Source organism: Zonotrichia albicollis, chromosome 2, assembly GCF_047830755.1.
Source record: "Zonotrichia albicollis isolate bZonAlb1 chromosome 2, bZonAlb1.hap1, whole genome shotgun sequence".
Taxonomy (NCBI): Eukaryota; Metazoa; Chordata; class Aves; order Passeriformes; family Passerellidae; genus Zonotrichia; species Zonotrichia albicollis.
The window spans coordinates 65,838,615-65,852,353 of record NC_133820.1 but is presented as its reverse complement, the minus strand read 5'-3'; the positions used below and the strand labels follow the sequence as shown (position 1 = coordinate 65,852,353).

General features: G+C 40.1%; 1 protein-coding gene across 3 annotated transcripts in view; it reads right to left on the bottom strand.

Moving 5' to 3' along the window:
* Positions 1–3: 3 nt before the first annotated feature.
* The window catches only part of ATP7B (ATPase copper transporting beta), a 40,322-nt gene continuing 26,586 nt past the window's right edge, over positions 4–13,739 (bottom strand). For all 3 annotated transcript variants that reach the window (XM_014263951.3, XM_014263949.3, XM_026790627.2), the window contains exons 13-21: positions 13,094–13,288; positions 11,374–11,556; positions 9,630–9,828; positions 8,316–8,462; positions 7,107–7,249; positions 5,063–5,266; positions 4,835–4,952; positions 3,974–4,076; positions 4–2,063 (exon numbers count right to left, since the gene is read on the bottom strand). In XM_014263951.3, the coding sequence (XP_014119426.2) occupies positions 1,799–2,063; positions 3,974–4,076; positions 4,835–4,952; positions 5,063–5,266; positions 7,107–7,249; positions 8,316–8,462; positions 9,630–9,828; positions 11,374–11,556; positions 13,094–13,288 (1,557 nt within the window). In that variant the 3' untranslated portion in view covers positions 4–1,798. The remainder of the gene's footprint in view (positions 2,064–3,973; positions 4,077–4,834; positions 4,953–5,062; positions 5,267–7,106; positions 7,250–8,315; positions 8,463–9,629; positions 9,829–11,373; positions 11,557–13,093; positions 13,289–13,739) is intronic.

Genomic DNA, 13,739 nt, shown 5'->3' with positions numbered 1-13,739 from the left:
AGAGACACACAGTCATTTGTTTAATTTTTTTTAAAAAACCAAAGCACATTTTTACTGTAAGGACTGGTAAGAAAATACAGAATAGTAAAACTTCAGACCCTCTTTCCCACAGGGACATGCACCTAAGGCATGTTTGAAAAGTGTGTGTTCTGTGAAAGTAATCTCTACTTATAGAGAGTTTTAAAACTGATTTGTAATTATATTTAATACAGTGCTGAGAAAATGGGAAGACTCATCCAATGTTTTAAGAACAATTCTGTTTCTCTCTGACTTGTTTTTCATTTTTACATTAGGAGAAGCAGGATTTGAACCCGTGTTAGAAACAGCTCTATATTTCAATCAATGAAAAGAAGTAGTTATTTCATGTTGTTTAGCAATGTATTTCCTCTTCTTTCAGTTTATAAATTTGACTATAAAACTCTGTTTACATCAGAGTCCCACAGCTGGACAACACAGTGCTCTGGGACTGCATTCAGTTCCCCAAAGCTGTTGATTCCTACTGTCCTGACTCTAAAAACTGTTAAGGGGTGATTCTGACATTCACAGGGATGAACTTACTGCAAGCTTTGGTAAAGATGTTAAAGCAAAAAAATGGGTGTCCAGTACTTTTATTTCTCATTGAAGTAAAGAGGGGAACTAAAACCAATGCAAAAAATAAATACAAATTACAAATTTTCTTAGTTCAGGTCCTGTCATTTATTCATATGATGGCAAATAGAAGCCCACTTTAAGGCCATTTTTCCACCTTTATAATTCAAACTTCCAGCTGCATTTTAAGCAACCAGCAAGCTGGGGTTAAGTTATGCAATAATCTCACCCTGTTCAGCTACACTGGAGTCACACCAGTGCTAGTTCTGCTCAGTCATGCCAAGGTAAATACCACCTTTGCTCACACTGGCATAAATTCTTCACTCTGTCAGAGGAAAGAGACAGACAACTGCCCAACTCTAAGGAGCTCCCTGGGGTCCAGCAAGGTATCTTGGATAACTGGGACCAGGAACTGTTCTGCTTTATGGATTTCAATTGGAATGGAAAGGTTCCTGGTGACTTAAAGGAGTTTGTCCCAAACAGGAATATCTCTAAACATAATGATAACTCATAGAAGATCTCTTGTGCAAGAAAAAGGGGAAAGGGGCTCATATGGAGCAAAAGAGAAAATCAAAGAGAGCAGTAGAAATGTGCATCAAAAGGATGCAATACCTCAAAGCAGTGAAAATCTTTGAAAAAGACCTTTCAGAGAGTTGAAGCAGGTGAGATAACAAAGCATTTTTGGTCCCAGGAGATTCCATGAATCCTAAATACAAAGTGTTCTCACAGTGACATGATTAGTTAGGATTCTGTGTAAAAATTCAAATTCTGACCACAGAGTTCCTTATGCCATTGCTAATTTCATTTAGACACAAATTAATATTTGGCAGCTCTGAAAATATTCTTGCTTCATGTGGTTTTGAAATAATAAAGTTTTAAAGAGTGAAAAATACGAAATTTGGTTCCTAGCAAAGAGTCACAGAGAAACTCTTTCAGACTCTGCAAATTACAATTTTACATTATTTCACTAAATGCTGTGTGCAAACAAGCCAGTTCATTACAGTGGCACAGATTATTTCCATAACTAGAAATAACTGGTGACCTGAAAAAAATCCACAATCCATAGAACCCAACGCTGAGCTGAGCTGCAATTGTCTTACGAGCTGAAGGAATACTTCACTTACAACACTGAAGCTGCTGATGAAATAAGTCAGGGCCTCCCCTGGCTGGGGAGGAGGAACATTTTCCCCAGTACAAAGTGTCCAGAGCTTCAGATGTACTGCTCCTCATCTGCCCCATTTATGAGCAATGACCACTTGCCCCCTTCCTCCTGGATGAGGCCATTGCGTCTGGGCAGCCTGTCTGAAGCCAAGGAGGAGAGGGACACTTGGCTTGTCTGGTCCCAAGGAGATGGTTTGGAAGAGTCCCTCCTCCTATCGTCCATTCCAATGTGAACGCTGATTTGAGAAGGAGTGAGTGGCTTCATGCGGCCTTGAGCTTGTGCCTCGTAACTTTCTGTGTCTGGCTTCTTGTAACTGAGAAAGAGAAAGAGAGAAGGTATTTACAACAAGAGGTCAATGTGTAAAGCATCTGGCACTGGAACAAATCAGAAACTTCTAATAATCTAAATGTATTGCAAGTGTTTATATAGAAAAAATAACTTTATAGATTAATTATGTATGTTTAAATTAAATTTCCTATCTAAAAGCTCACAATTAATTTAAAATGTGTGGTGCCAAGAGGTGTAAGGGTCTCAAAAATCAGTTACAGAATAATAATTTTTATTACTACTTGAATTTTGAGCCTGCCAATTCTCTCAAGCCAAGACAAGCACAGAAGGATAAGGGAGGATGATGGCGAAATGCAGAACACTCCTCAAGATGTTTCTAATCTGAGTTGTCAGTCATTCAAGACCACATACCACTGATGGAGCACTCTGTTGCATTTAGGGACATGGTTTAGTGGTGGACTTGGTGGTGCCAGGTTAAAGGTTGGACTTAATGATCTTAAAGGTCTTTTCCAACCCAGATTATTCTATGATTCCATGCACTTCAGGCACAGTGTTAAATAGCCAAGAGTACTCATCACATGGGTTTAAAACATTTAAAAAATAAAAGAGAGGGACTCTCAAAGTGAGGATCTTTAATAAAAATCATGAGTTTGCTGAATTATTAGAATGTTCTATACCTTCTAAGACAATTGGAGGTAAATGGACTCAATGACACAAAAACCACTTTCTGATTCAATGCATACTAAGTCAAATCCCAGAAATGGCAAGGATGTGTGGTCTTCTTCACCTATATATATGCACCATTGTGTTCCTTGGAACCTGAAGTTCTATTCACCTCATCTGAGGCTTCAAGAAAGATTATTGTCCTAAAATGTATACTGTAAGAGAGCTTCCATAAGTCTGAAGCCAAATATTTTTAGGGGGTTCTCAATATCTACCTAAAATGGTGTGTGATGCTTAATGAAATTAGAACAAGGTCAAAAGAAATGGGAGAATTAAGGAATCCTGTTATAGAAATTTCTCATCCTTTGGATAACTATATACTGAAACCTTTTAGGATGAAAATCCTGTAGTGGTAGGGCTGACTGCAAACAGACATGTATGTATGTCATTTGTATTTATGTTGTGATCTCACTGAGCATTTGCAGGATAAGAAACATGATGTAGGAACAGATTTCCCATATTTGGAACATTAGTTTATACCATACTGTACTGTACTATACTGTAACATACAGGAGACCCCAGCTACAGTAAAAATATATGAAGGTTTGGATCAATTCCAGACACCATAAAAAGTCTTATTCTTGAAAGGTGTTTGCTTTCTATGCTGTTAAGAAGAAGAGGTCCACTGTAACTGCCAAAAAGGGTACCCAAAAAAATGTAGCATTAAAATGAACAGAACTTGAAAAATCTTGTAGATCAGAAACTGGTTTGCTTCCAAAAAAATAAAGAGAGATGTCCTATCTGCAGCAAGGTGCAAAAGAATAAATTTAAACACTGCTTCCCTGTTTCTCTCTGGCTAACTTAAATAGACAAAAATAAGAACCAAACTGGTACAAATATTTTTTTCAAAATCTATTGTTACCTTATGGAGAATTATCTTTCCAACTAGTTGTTCACTTGATATTCACAGCAAAACCTCCTGATCATTACTTTACTTGGTATTGAAATTGGTAAATCTCCACCACATGGTCCCAGGTGACATCCAGTCACACTTTTAGCTGCTAGTTAAAGCACACAGCATACTGTCTTAGTCCAGGTAAGTTCATAATAGTGACACATGTCTCTTTTGGAGCCAAGGATCAGACAGAGCAATCCCAAGCTAATGGACTTCCAGGGACTTTTAGATGTAGAAAGCCCAAAGGGTTTCTCTCACTTGAGCCCCAGCCTCAGTACTGCCACAGCTCCCCAGCTGATAAACTCAACAAAACTTGCCATTTCAGCTGCAGTGAGGACAGCAGGACAGACACAGAAGAAGCTGCCATTGCAGCTGACCCCATCCAAGGCTGAAGCACGAGACCAACAGGCATGAACACACCTAGGAAAAAACCACATGGACATGAGCCAGAGCTGCTCATCCCAGCACAGGCATTTCTACCCCTGCACAGCACAGAACAGGTCAGCAGGTCTACAATACAACTGCTGAGACCTCCAGAAACACAACTAGATCAATACATATATTTACTCACTCATTACTAAACATGTCCCTTCCATTGCAAGGGATGACCATTGCACCCATACAGGCACAAGACTGCAGCCACAAGACTATTTGTCCTTTCCAGGTATTCTGCACATATGAAACACAGCAAAGGCAACAGAAAGGCGTGGCAGTAGAACAGGAAAAGGAGGGAGAAGTTACTCATAAACAAAACAAGGAATACTTGAAGTAAGTTTTAAGTAGGAATTTAGAGCATGATAAAATGTCTGACAGAGGCATAAAGACTACAAGCAGTAGGAGAGAATATGTATGATTCAGGGCAAATAAAAGAGGGAGTACCCAAAAGTAAGATGGCACATCTGATTAGAGCTGGGTTTGAATATACTAATCCCCAAGTACCACTATATAAAGTAAGAGCATAGTTTTAATTTCATCTAGAAGTATTTCTTCCTTAGAGGCAAGCAAAAAAAAAAAAAAAAAGAATGTATTGTGTATCAATTTCACCCTCCTTCTACCAAGTTTTAAATAATCTAGGAACCTGGTTTTGGTTCCTTGAGCAGGTAAGCAAATCCTATAGGAGGCACCACAGAGACCAACTGTGCTGCTGTCTGACAAGCTGAGCTCTTGCAGTCACATACCTGCTGCTATGGGTATTCCAAGCAGATTATAAATTAAGGCAAGAATCAGATTTATTCGTATTCTTCGAACTGTTCTCTTGGATAAGTGAATACTGGCAACTACATCCAGCAAATCATTCTGCAAGACAGAAGAGCACTGAAAGTTTTCCACATGCAGTCTTCAGAAAACTAAACCAAAATGAGGAGTGTGAGTGATAAAAGGGGACAGGCCAAAACTGTAGTGCTCACTCGGATAAGAACAACATCTGCAGCTTCAATGGCAACATCGGTGCCTGTTCCAATGGCAATTCCAACATCGGCCTTGGCTAGTGCAGGGGAATCGTTGACTCCATCACCAACCATTGCAACCTTCTTCTTTCCATTTTGGAGCTCCTGGACCTTTGCAACCTTGTGAGAAGGAAGAACCTCTGCAAAGACTTTTTTGATCCCAACCTAGGTACAAAGAAAGACAGCCCATGTTGGTGACATGCTTCATGCTGGAAGGAAGAGTCATTTGGTGTTCTAGGTGAAGGGGCAAACAGGAATATCAACCAAACTGATTCTGGTGAAGTCAACATTTGCAGGCTACACAGAAAACTGAAGAGCAACACGCCTTTGGCATAAGAACAGGATTGATAACAGCACCCTCCTACAGCAGAGATGCTGGCAAACCATACTCTGCCCTTCACATCAAGCCCTGCATGGCTTCTGGAGCTCCACTGCCCCAGCAACAAAGATTTGTCTTTTAAATACCTTCAGGAGAGGTGACTCCACCACTTCCCTTGGTCCTGCTGGCCACACTATTACTGATCCAGGCCAGGATGCCATTGGCCTTCTTACCCACCTGGGCACAGCTGGATCATGTTCAGCTGCTGTGAAGGACCCCCAGGTCCTTTTGTGCTGAGCAGCTTTTCAGCCCCTCTGCCGCAGGGCTGCAGGGGCTGTTGTGACCCAAGTGCAGGACTTGATACTTCACCTTTTTGAACCTCACACACCTGGCCTCAGCCCATCAATCCAGGTGTGCGGATTCCTCTGCAGAGCCTTCAAGCAGATAATGCAACACACGAACCATGTATGATCAAGCAGTTACAGCAGAGGAAACAGACAAGAAGTATGTGCAGGTCTCAGGGAGATTATAAAAATGAAGCAAATGGCTGGCTAAATGCTTCTACCCATCCACATGGTAGCTTATATGGAGTTGCTAGCAATGGCTCTACTGTTGTAGTTGGAAAACAGATGAGTTTATTAAATAGTGTTGGGATAATGCCCTTTGTTTGGCTGCCTCACCAGGCAGAAGCAGCTTCTCACCACAGAAGATAGGAGCTCTCTTTAAACCTTTTGAAAAGTAACATTTTATAACGTTTTTAAAACTGCTTACCATTTCTTTCTATTGGAAAGAACGTTCCAAAAATTCAATGAAAATGTAGGTTGACACAAAATAAGCTTGTTTAGAACATTCATCTATGTTCCTGGAACCATAAATTCAAGCTTGTTTCTGAAAACTTTTTTCCTTTGATGAAGAAAATTGGGTGGGAAAGCACTTTATCATAACTGAACACAAAAGCAAAAGTGTAAAAGCCAGAAGGAGGAGGATTAAAGCATTACATGGAGAAACAAAACAGACCTCAGAGCACAGAAGAGCGTGCATAGCACAGTGCTGGCTGAGTCAGCTGTGTGGTGGCATACCTGAGGAAAGCAAAGCGGCACATGGTAAGAGGTTAGAAGTAAACCAATGCAAAGGGAAAGAGGGAAAGGAAGATTGAGAGGGTGGAAACATAGCAAAGGAGAGTGAGAATCTGACTTTTCATTTACAGTTTGCCACGGGGAAAAATATAAACCCAACCTCCTTTAGACTGCTATGCTTCTTAGCAATAATTCATATTGTTATGTTACCCCTTAAGATAATGAAAAATCCACACTGCAGATTGCCTAACTGTGACCAGGACTGGATCTTCAAGGAACTTTTCTTCATCACTAACCAAAGAGGCCTGCCTTTCAGTGAAGGGAAACAGGACACTTCAGTCCAGCAACCAATTACTGCAAGAAACTCCATTACTCTGGAGAAGTACTGACTGCATGTCTACAGTGGGATCTTAACATAGCCACTGCCCTCTACTCTGCCATAGCTCTTGACCTGATTTTCAGTCCAGTTCAAGAAAAAATTGTCTTCATTTAATATATCCAGGGAAACCACAGTTTCAGGGAAACTGAAGCTCCTGCTTCAAATTCACTGGGGCAAACAGGAGTTCTAGAACCTCATCATGTAGCTTTTTGAACCACAGAGAACAGATACCTGAGTAGCAATGGCTTTTGCAGTTTTCCTGTTGTCCCCCGTTATGAGCACCACGTCTATTCCCATGCTCTGCAGTGTGTGCACAGCAAGGGCTGCCTCCTGCTTGACAGTGTCTGCTATGGCGATCATTCCACACAACGCACCTGCACCAATGGAAACATCCTCCGTCAGAGAGAGCTGTGGGAGGCAAAGCGGCACCAAGAGAACAGAGCTCCCCCTCCATCCCACTGTGGCAGCTTGTGAAATAACACATTCTGAGCAACATTGACACTTGTGTCTGCAGCTCTCTCACTGCTGGTCTCTTCTTCTTATCATTTGCCTGTTTCAGTTATTTAGGGATCAGGAAGATGAGGAAGAAAGTAGCTTTTAAACAAGCCTGACTTCTATGTTTTATGGCATGGACAAATATGATAGTTGGTCAGAGAAAGTGTTGGTGTTTGTGCCCAGGTCAGATGTTAAAGCCACTCCTCCAAGAGGAAGCATATAGAGTCTGGTTTTATGTCTCCTAGTCTTTCAGGGTTGAATCTCTACTAGAATTAATGACTTTCATTGAGAAGTCTTGCAGTGCCTTCCAGTGCACTGGCTCAAAGGTGCATCGATACTTACTTCACAAGTAAATGCCTTTAAAAATTGCTCTCTAGGGGCACCAAGGATATTTGTTCAGTAAAGGAATCATTGGCCTCATTTCAAGATCACAGGTGTGCTGGCAATCTGTCACCATTGCAATAATTTCTCATATCAAGGTATTGTCTGGGATCTCTTTCTGCATGGTACAGAACAGAACCCCACTGGCAAAACTCACTTGACTGATATAATGAATCACCATGTTTATTCATGCATGTTTATTTATGTATGTTTTGAAACCAGTGATGTGATAGGCTGGTCCATGATCCTTAACTGATGTAAATTAAGAATTGAACATGGCACCATATTGGCACTGCTTGTTTGAACAATGATCCTAGACAATAGTGGGTACAGAAATTAATTCTTAAATTCAAACCTACAGAATAAAACCTTATAAACACTGTTCTGTGGTAAAAGCTTCTTTTAAGAACACTTTGATACTTCACAGTACATAAGCAGTTCTGCACTAAAAGATTAGTAGTTTCTTGACAATAAGCCAGTGATCAACTGCTTCAGATTGTTTTAATCTGTTCTGCAGTAGGATTGACTCATATTTGCTAGGACACTCAAAGCAAGAGCAGTTACCATCTATAGCCACTAGTATGGCAGTCTGTCCTTTCATTTCATGGTTTGTCATTGCATCATTTACATCATTTGCAATATTCAAGCCATTGCGTCGCATCCACTCACGATTTCCGATCAACACCGAGTATTTCTGAGAAGCTGATGGACCTTTGTGCACAGACAAAAAGAAAAATGAGCATCTCAAAAGCAGTGTACACAAACAGAGATGTTTGAAGAAGACAAGTTTGGTGGAGGCACTGCCTGAAGACAGCCTGATAAAAGTTTTCTCTTTCAAGATTCAATTTGTGCCTCTTTACACACAAAACTGTGTCATGGACTTAATGGAAGCACTTGCTCGTGTTTGCCTTTGTCAGCTGGCATTGTCTCTCTGAAGAAGCACAGTACACACATTTAGTTAATGCCATCCTGCTTTGTTCTCACAACTAATGACTTTCAAATATAAAAGCTATTTCTGACAAGAAAAAAGTAGTGTAGTTCTAACAAACAATGCACCTCATTATGAGTCCAATCCAACTTCACAAGAACCATACAAGCAGGTGTGAAAATATTGCATTAGCACCATTCACAAATGGCACAGTTCCGATGATTGAAGTTCTCATTTATTTAATTCTTCTAAGAGCTTTCTCAAAAAGGTCAAGAGCACCACAGCCTTCTGAAGAGAACTGATGAGCTCCTTAAGGAAGGCTTTAAATACCTTTTCTTTCTCTCCTACACTACAAAATAGCACAGTGGCATCCAGAGAATCTGAAACAAACCTGAATTTTATTGGCCTAATCAAAACTATCAGGCAGTAAAATAAGTTTTCAGATGTAGCACATTTTGTTTTGCATCTGCTGAATAGGTTTGAGGGGTTTTTTTTGTTTTTTTTTTAATTAAGTGCCTTGAGAGGTGTATGAATAGGAGACAAAGGGTCCAAGTTAATATGGAACTAAAGAGTAAGATATAAAAAGTTGCAAAAAGTAACAGCTTTAAATGGGAAGATAATGCAAACTTTGCTGTCTGCTGAACCATTCTTCTGTCCAAAAGGAATATTGCTGGGTATGCCTTATTGTCCATATATTATATGGAATTTTCAAGTACCCATCACTGTACCTAATTCTCAGTTAAGTTTCTGAATTGCAGAGAGAGATCAAGAGTTGTGGAGAGAGCTTCAATTTTTGTTAAGGCACATTTTTGCCCCTCCTGTTCTTTGCCTTCTTCTGCCCCATGTCCATGTTTCTCTTGTACACAGCCTGGTAGGGGTCGGTGCTGTTGGTTCATTCTCCCCCACATTGCAGCCGGCACAGGGGCAGCACAGGGTAGATAATCACTTACCTTGTGGTTCCAAGAGTGGGATAACTCCATTATCTCCCAGAGGAGCACTGCTGTCCCCACTCCTGTTAGCATCCAGCTTATTGGGAGCTTCCTCAGCTGTGCCAAGGATGGCCTCAACTCCTCCGACCTTGCAGCTGATACCACAGCCTGGGACTGCCTGGAAGTCGGTGCAGTATCCCAGGCTCTCAGTGCCAAGCTCCTGAAGATGTAACCAGAGGCCACCATCAATCTGTGCTGCCCATGTGGGGTACAAACATTAGATAACTCTTGCCAAAAAGAGGCCTCATTCCTCCCCTTGGCAATGACTGACCAACTGAAAACTAGCCGGGAGTATCAGTGGCACAGAAATAAAAATAAGGATGCTCTGGGTGTGCTGTGGCTTAGACTTCTAGAAAGGGACAGCCACACAGATCACAGCCAGCTCCCAGCCCTAGCAGCAGCAAACCACAAAGAACAGCTTTTTCTGGTAGTTCAAGGATGAAAAAATTAGATTAGTGGTTCATTACTTCCGCCAAGACTAGGAACGAAAGAGAAATATTTCAACATTAAGCCACTCAGCTTACAAATGATGCAACTTCTAATTAACCTCACAGACAACTGCCCGTTGTGGATCAGACCTTTTTGTATATATGTAAGAGTACAGTGAAAAACTGTATCTGATTCCTGGAGGGATCTGTCTGGATGTTAGGGAAACTGGGTTTTTCTGTTGAGTTAGGGAGAGATGCCAGTGAGTACCTTCAAGATGAGATAAAGGGATTATCAGGACCCTACAAGCTACAAAATACAAAATATTAATTTGTAAATAAGTTATTCTCGGTTGTCTCTGAAAGCTGGAACTACATGTACCTCTCAGTGATCTTAAAACACAGGGATAACAAGGCAGGAGGTAAGAACATCAGCCAGCACTATAGCATTACAATTCATTTAAGCCATGATCCAGTAATAACTTCTGCATGGGATGACTACAGAACTGTCAGGGTACTAAAACAAATTTTAAATTAAAAATGTAAAACACAGGAAAGGCAATTGGTTTGTTGCTTATATTCTCTTTTTCCTTCTAAATTTAAGTTTTTACTTCTAAATTTTATCACTGAAAGATCTAGAAAATTTGATATATTTTTAAAACTATTTTTCCCTAAATCAATTAATGATTTTTCTTAGCAGACATAAGTTGTTTATTTACATAGGCTTCCTATTTTCACTGTGACTTGTGTTTTACTTCTCCCTGAAGCTTGAGGAACCCATGACATATATAAATGACCTCTGAGGACATGTAAAATTTACAAAGACTTGAGTCATTGATCAATTCATTTGTGAAACTCACAAATATTACAGTTTAATATTCAAGCTTCAAAGCCTTTTGAAGCTAATTTATTCAGATGAGCAAGTGACTAATAGAAGTGACTATAGTCAGATAATATAAATGTCATCACACACATTTGCTTCATGATGTTATTTTAAGTATAAGTATTCCTCCTGCATATATTCCTTATTTTCTCTTTAGTTCAAGATAAACTTAGCAAGATCTTCCTTCAGAACTCCACATTGTTCCCAGAAAAGCACAGCTTAGATAAACACTGTCTGGTAATGTCCAGAGCAAGATGTACCACCATGCAATCTCTCAGATTTCCAGTCTGTTACTGTTCAGGCAGGCTCTTTCCTCTGGAACCTGATCATTTTATACAACATTGCTGCATTTTCACTGATGCCTTCAGGCCCTGGATGAAATAGGAAGGCTAAGTACCTCTTTGCAGTATTTAGTGACAGCCATTCCTAAAGGATGCTCGCTGCTGGCCTCTGCTGTACCAACAACAGCCAGCACCTTCTTCAGGGGCAGCACAGCTGTGTCGCCCATCAAAAGCACCCTCATGACTTTAGGAACTCCATAGGTGATGGTCCCAGTCTTATCAAACATCACAGTCTTGATCTGCAAGAAAGAAACACAGTTACTGCCTAAGCCCTGCACTTGCAGGGATGCTGGTATGGTTATGGCGCATAAATACAGTCAAGACTTTAATGAACAGTTGACTATAGCCACACAAAGACAGAATAAATCTACAGAAGCTGGGATTCCTCTAGATACCTTGAATTATCTGTACAGCAGGTCTCCTTATGCTTTCTTATTAATTCCTCATAAAGCTACAAGATCGTCCTGTGTCCATATCAGGATTCCAGGCAACAGTGTAGGACTGAGATGCATCCACAAAGGACAGAACATGCATTCACGTGCAGGAGTCACGTAATGGCACCTTAATCACTTTTACCACAAGGTATGTGATGCAAAGAGGACTTTTTGAATGCAGTTCTAATCAACAATGACTGAGGAAAGGGTACTCAGGAAGTGATTTGGTCATAAAGAAGATGTAAAGGGTGCAAGATGTTCAAGAAACAATAACCTAAGCAAAATTGATGTCATGCTATTCACCAAATTCAGCCATCACTTGTCAGCCAGGCCAATGGGTCTTGAGGAATCAGAAATGAACCAAAAAACACAGCCACACATACACTGGAACTCAAAGATAAAGTAAATTCTAATCCTGAAAATAAACACAGCAGAAAGAAACACAAACCCCACAAACTTAGCAAAGTAGTCACTTATTCCATATCCAGCTATTCCAACACACCAACCTTGGAGAATCACACAGGTCACCTAATTTTCAAAGCCCTGACCATAGCCTTGCTTGGATCCAAAAAGTAAAAACTTCCAGCCTTAATTAGTAGTCTTTTTTATATTTTCCGAGAGACTTGGAAAAACTTTCGATCCATGGAAAAACTTGTGATCCTTCGAAAAACTTGTGATCAAGTAATAACAAGAATTATCAGTCTGATTAACTTGCTGTTACCATCCTCCTTCCTTAAAATGTTCTGCATATGTCTAATATAGCCCATCACAGCGTGGTTTTGATTAATTTTCTTTTCAGTGGCTGTGGACACGTCAAACCTCTTTCTCCTTCAACCTCTTCCTCCTACTTGCATAATTTTTGTGTCTTTGAAGGTTTTTTTCTGCCTCCCTTCTGTCTTTCTTGTCTATACACTAAAACAACTTCAAAAAATTATTTTTTTTCCTTGCATTTTAAATTTTTAACCACTCATCATGAACAATATGAATTTCATGAAAGGTCTCAGAGGAAAGAAAAAACTCAGTGGATTATTGGCTCTTTTGCAGAAGAGGATTAGCATGAAGAAAATTGCCATGAAGAGGATTAGCAACCTAATAGTCATGAGATTGTAAGGTATGTTGGCTCTCAACACTTTGCTGTGATTGATTTGAAGAAGGTTCAATTTATCTTCTTAATCTCAATGAGCCGCAATCAATTAAAGAAAAATAAAAGGACCAAAAAAAAAAAAGAAGGGACAACTTTCCACCATCTTTCTTTGAACATGCAGAATTTCCTGGGGAATTATTATATTTCATATAGCAATATCTGGGTAAGCTACAAAAGTACAGAATGAACTGTATTAACCTGATGTGCCATTTCCAGGGGTTTTCCACCTTTGATGAGAATTCCATTCTGCGCAGCCACTCCTGTGCCCACCATTACAGCTGTGGGGGTAGCCAGGCCTAAAGAGCAAGGGCATGCAATGCTCAGCACAGTGATTGAGGTTTGAAATGCAAACCTCAGTATTATCTCAGCTTTTGAAATGTTTTTGCTCTGATTCTGCAAGAAGAGGGAAGAAAAGGGGGAAAAATTAAAGAAAGATATGTAAGAATGCTGACAGCAGATAACATAGGTGTACAATCAATCACAGTCATTTCAGGAAACACATTTATCCGGAAAACCTCAGTACAGGAAATCAATCTATTATTGTTACTGTAATGCTAAACAAAGTTCAATGTTATGAATGGTTTTTTTTCTAGATTTTTTGCTGCTCAAGCATACAAATGTTTGTTTCTGCTCTGAGTCTCCCAGATGCCACATAACTTGTGGGAATTTCCTTTAAAGCTTAGCAAAGGAGAACGCTATTTCCAGATACACAGACTCCCCTTCCAGTTGCTGAGCACAGAAAATGCACATCATAAAGATAACAGAAGCTCAGCTTCTTTCTCAAGCCAAAACCACTATCTGCCATCAGAAACAGGAATGCCCACAAAAATTTCAGACATAACAG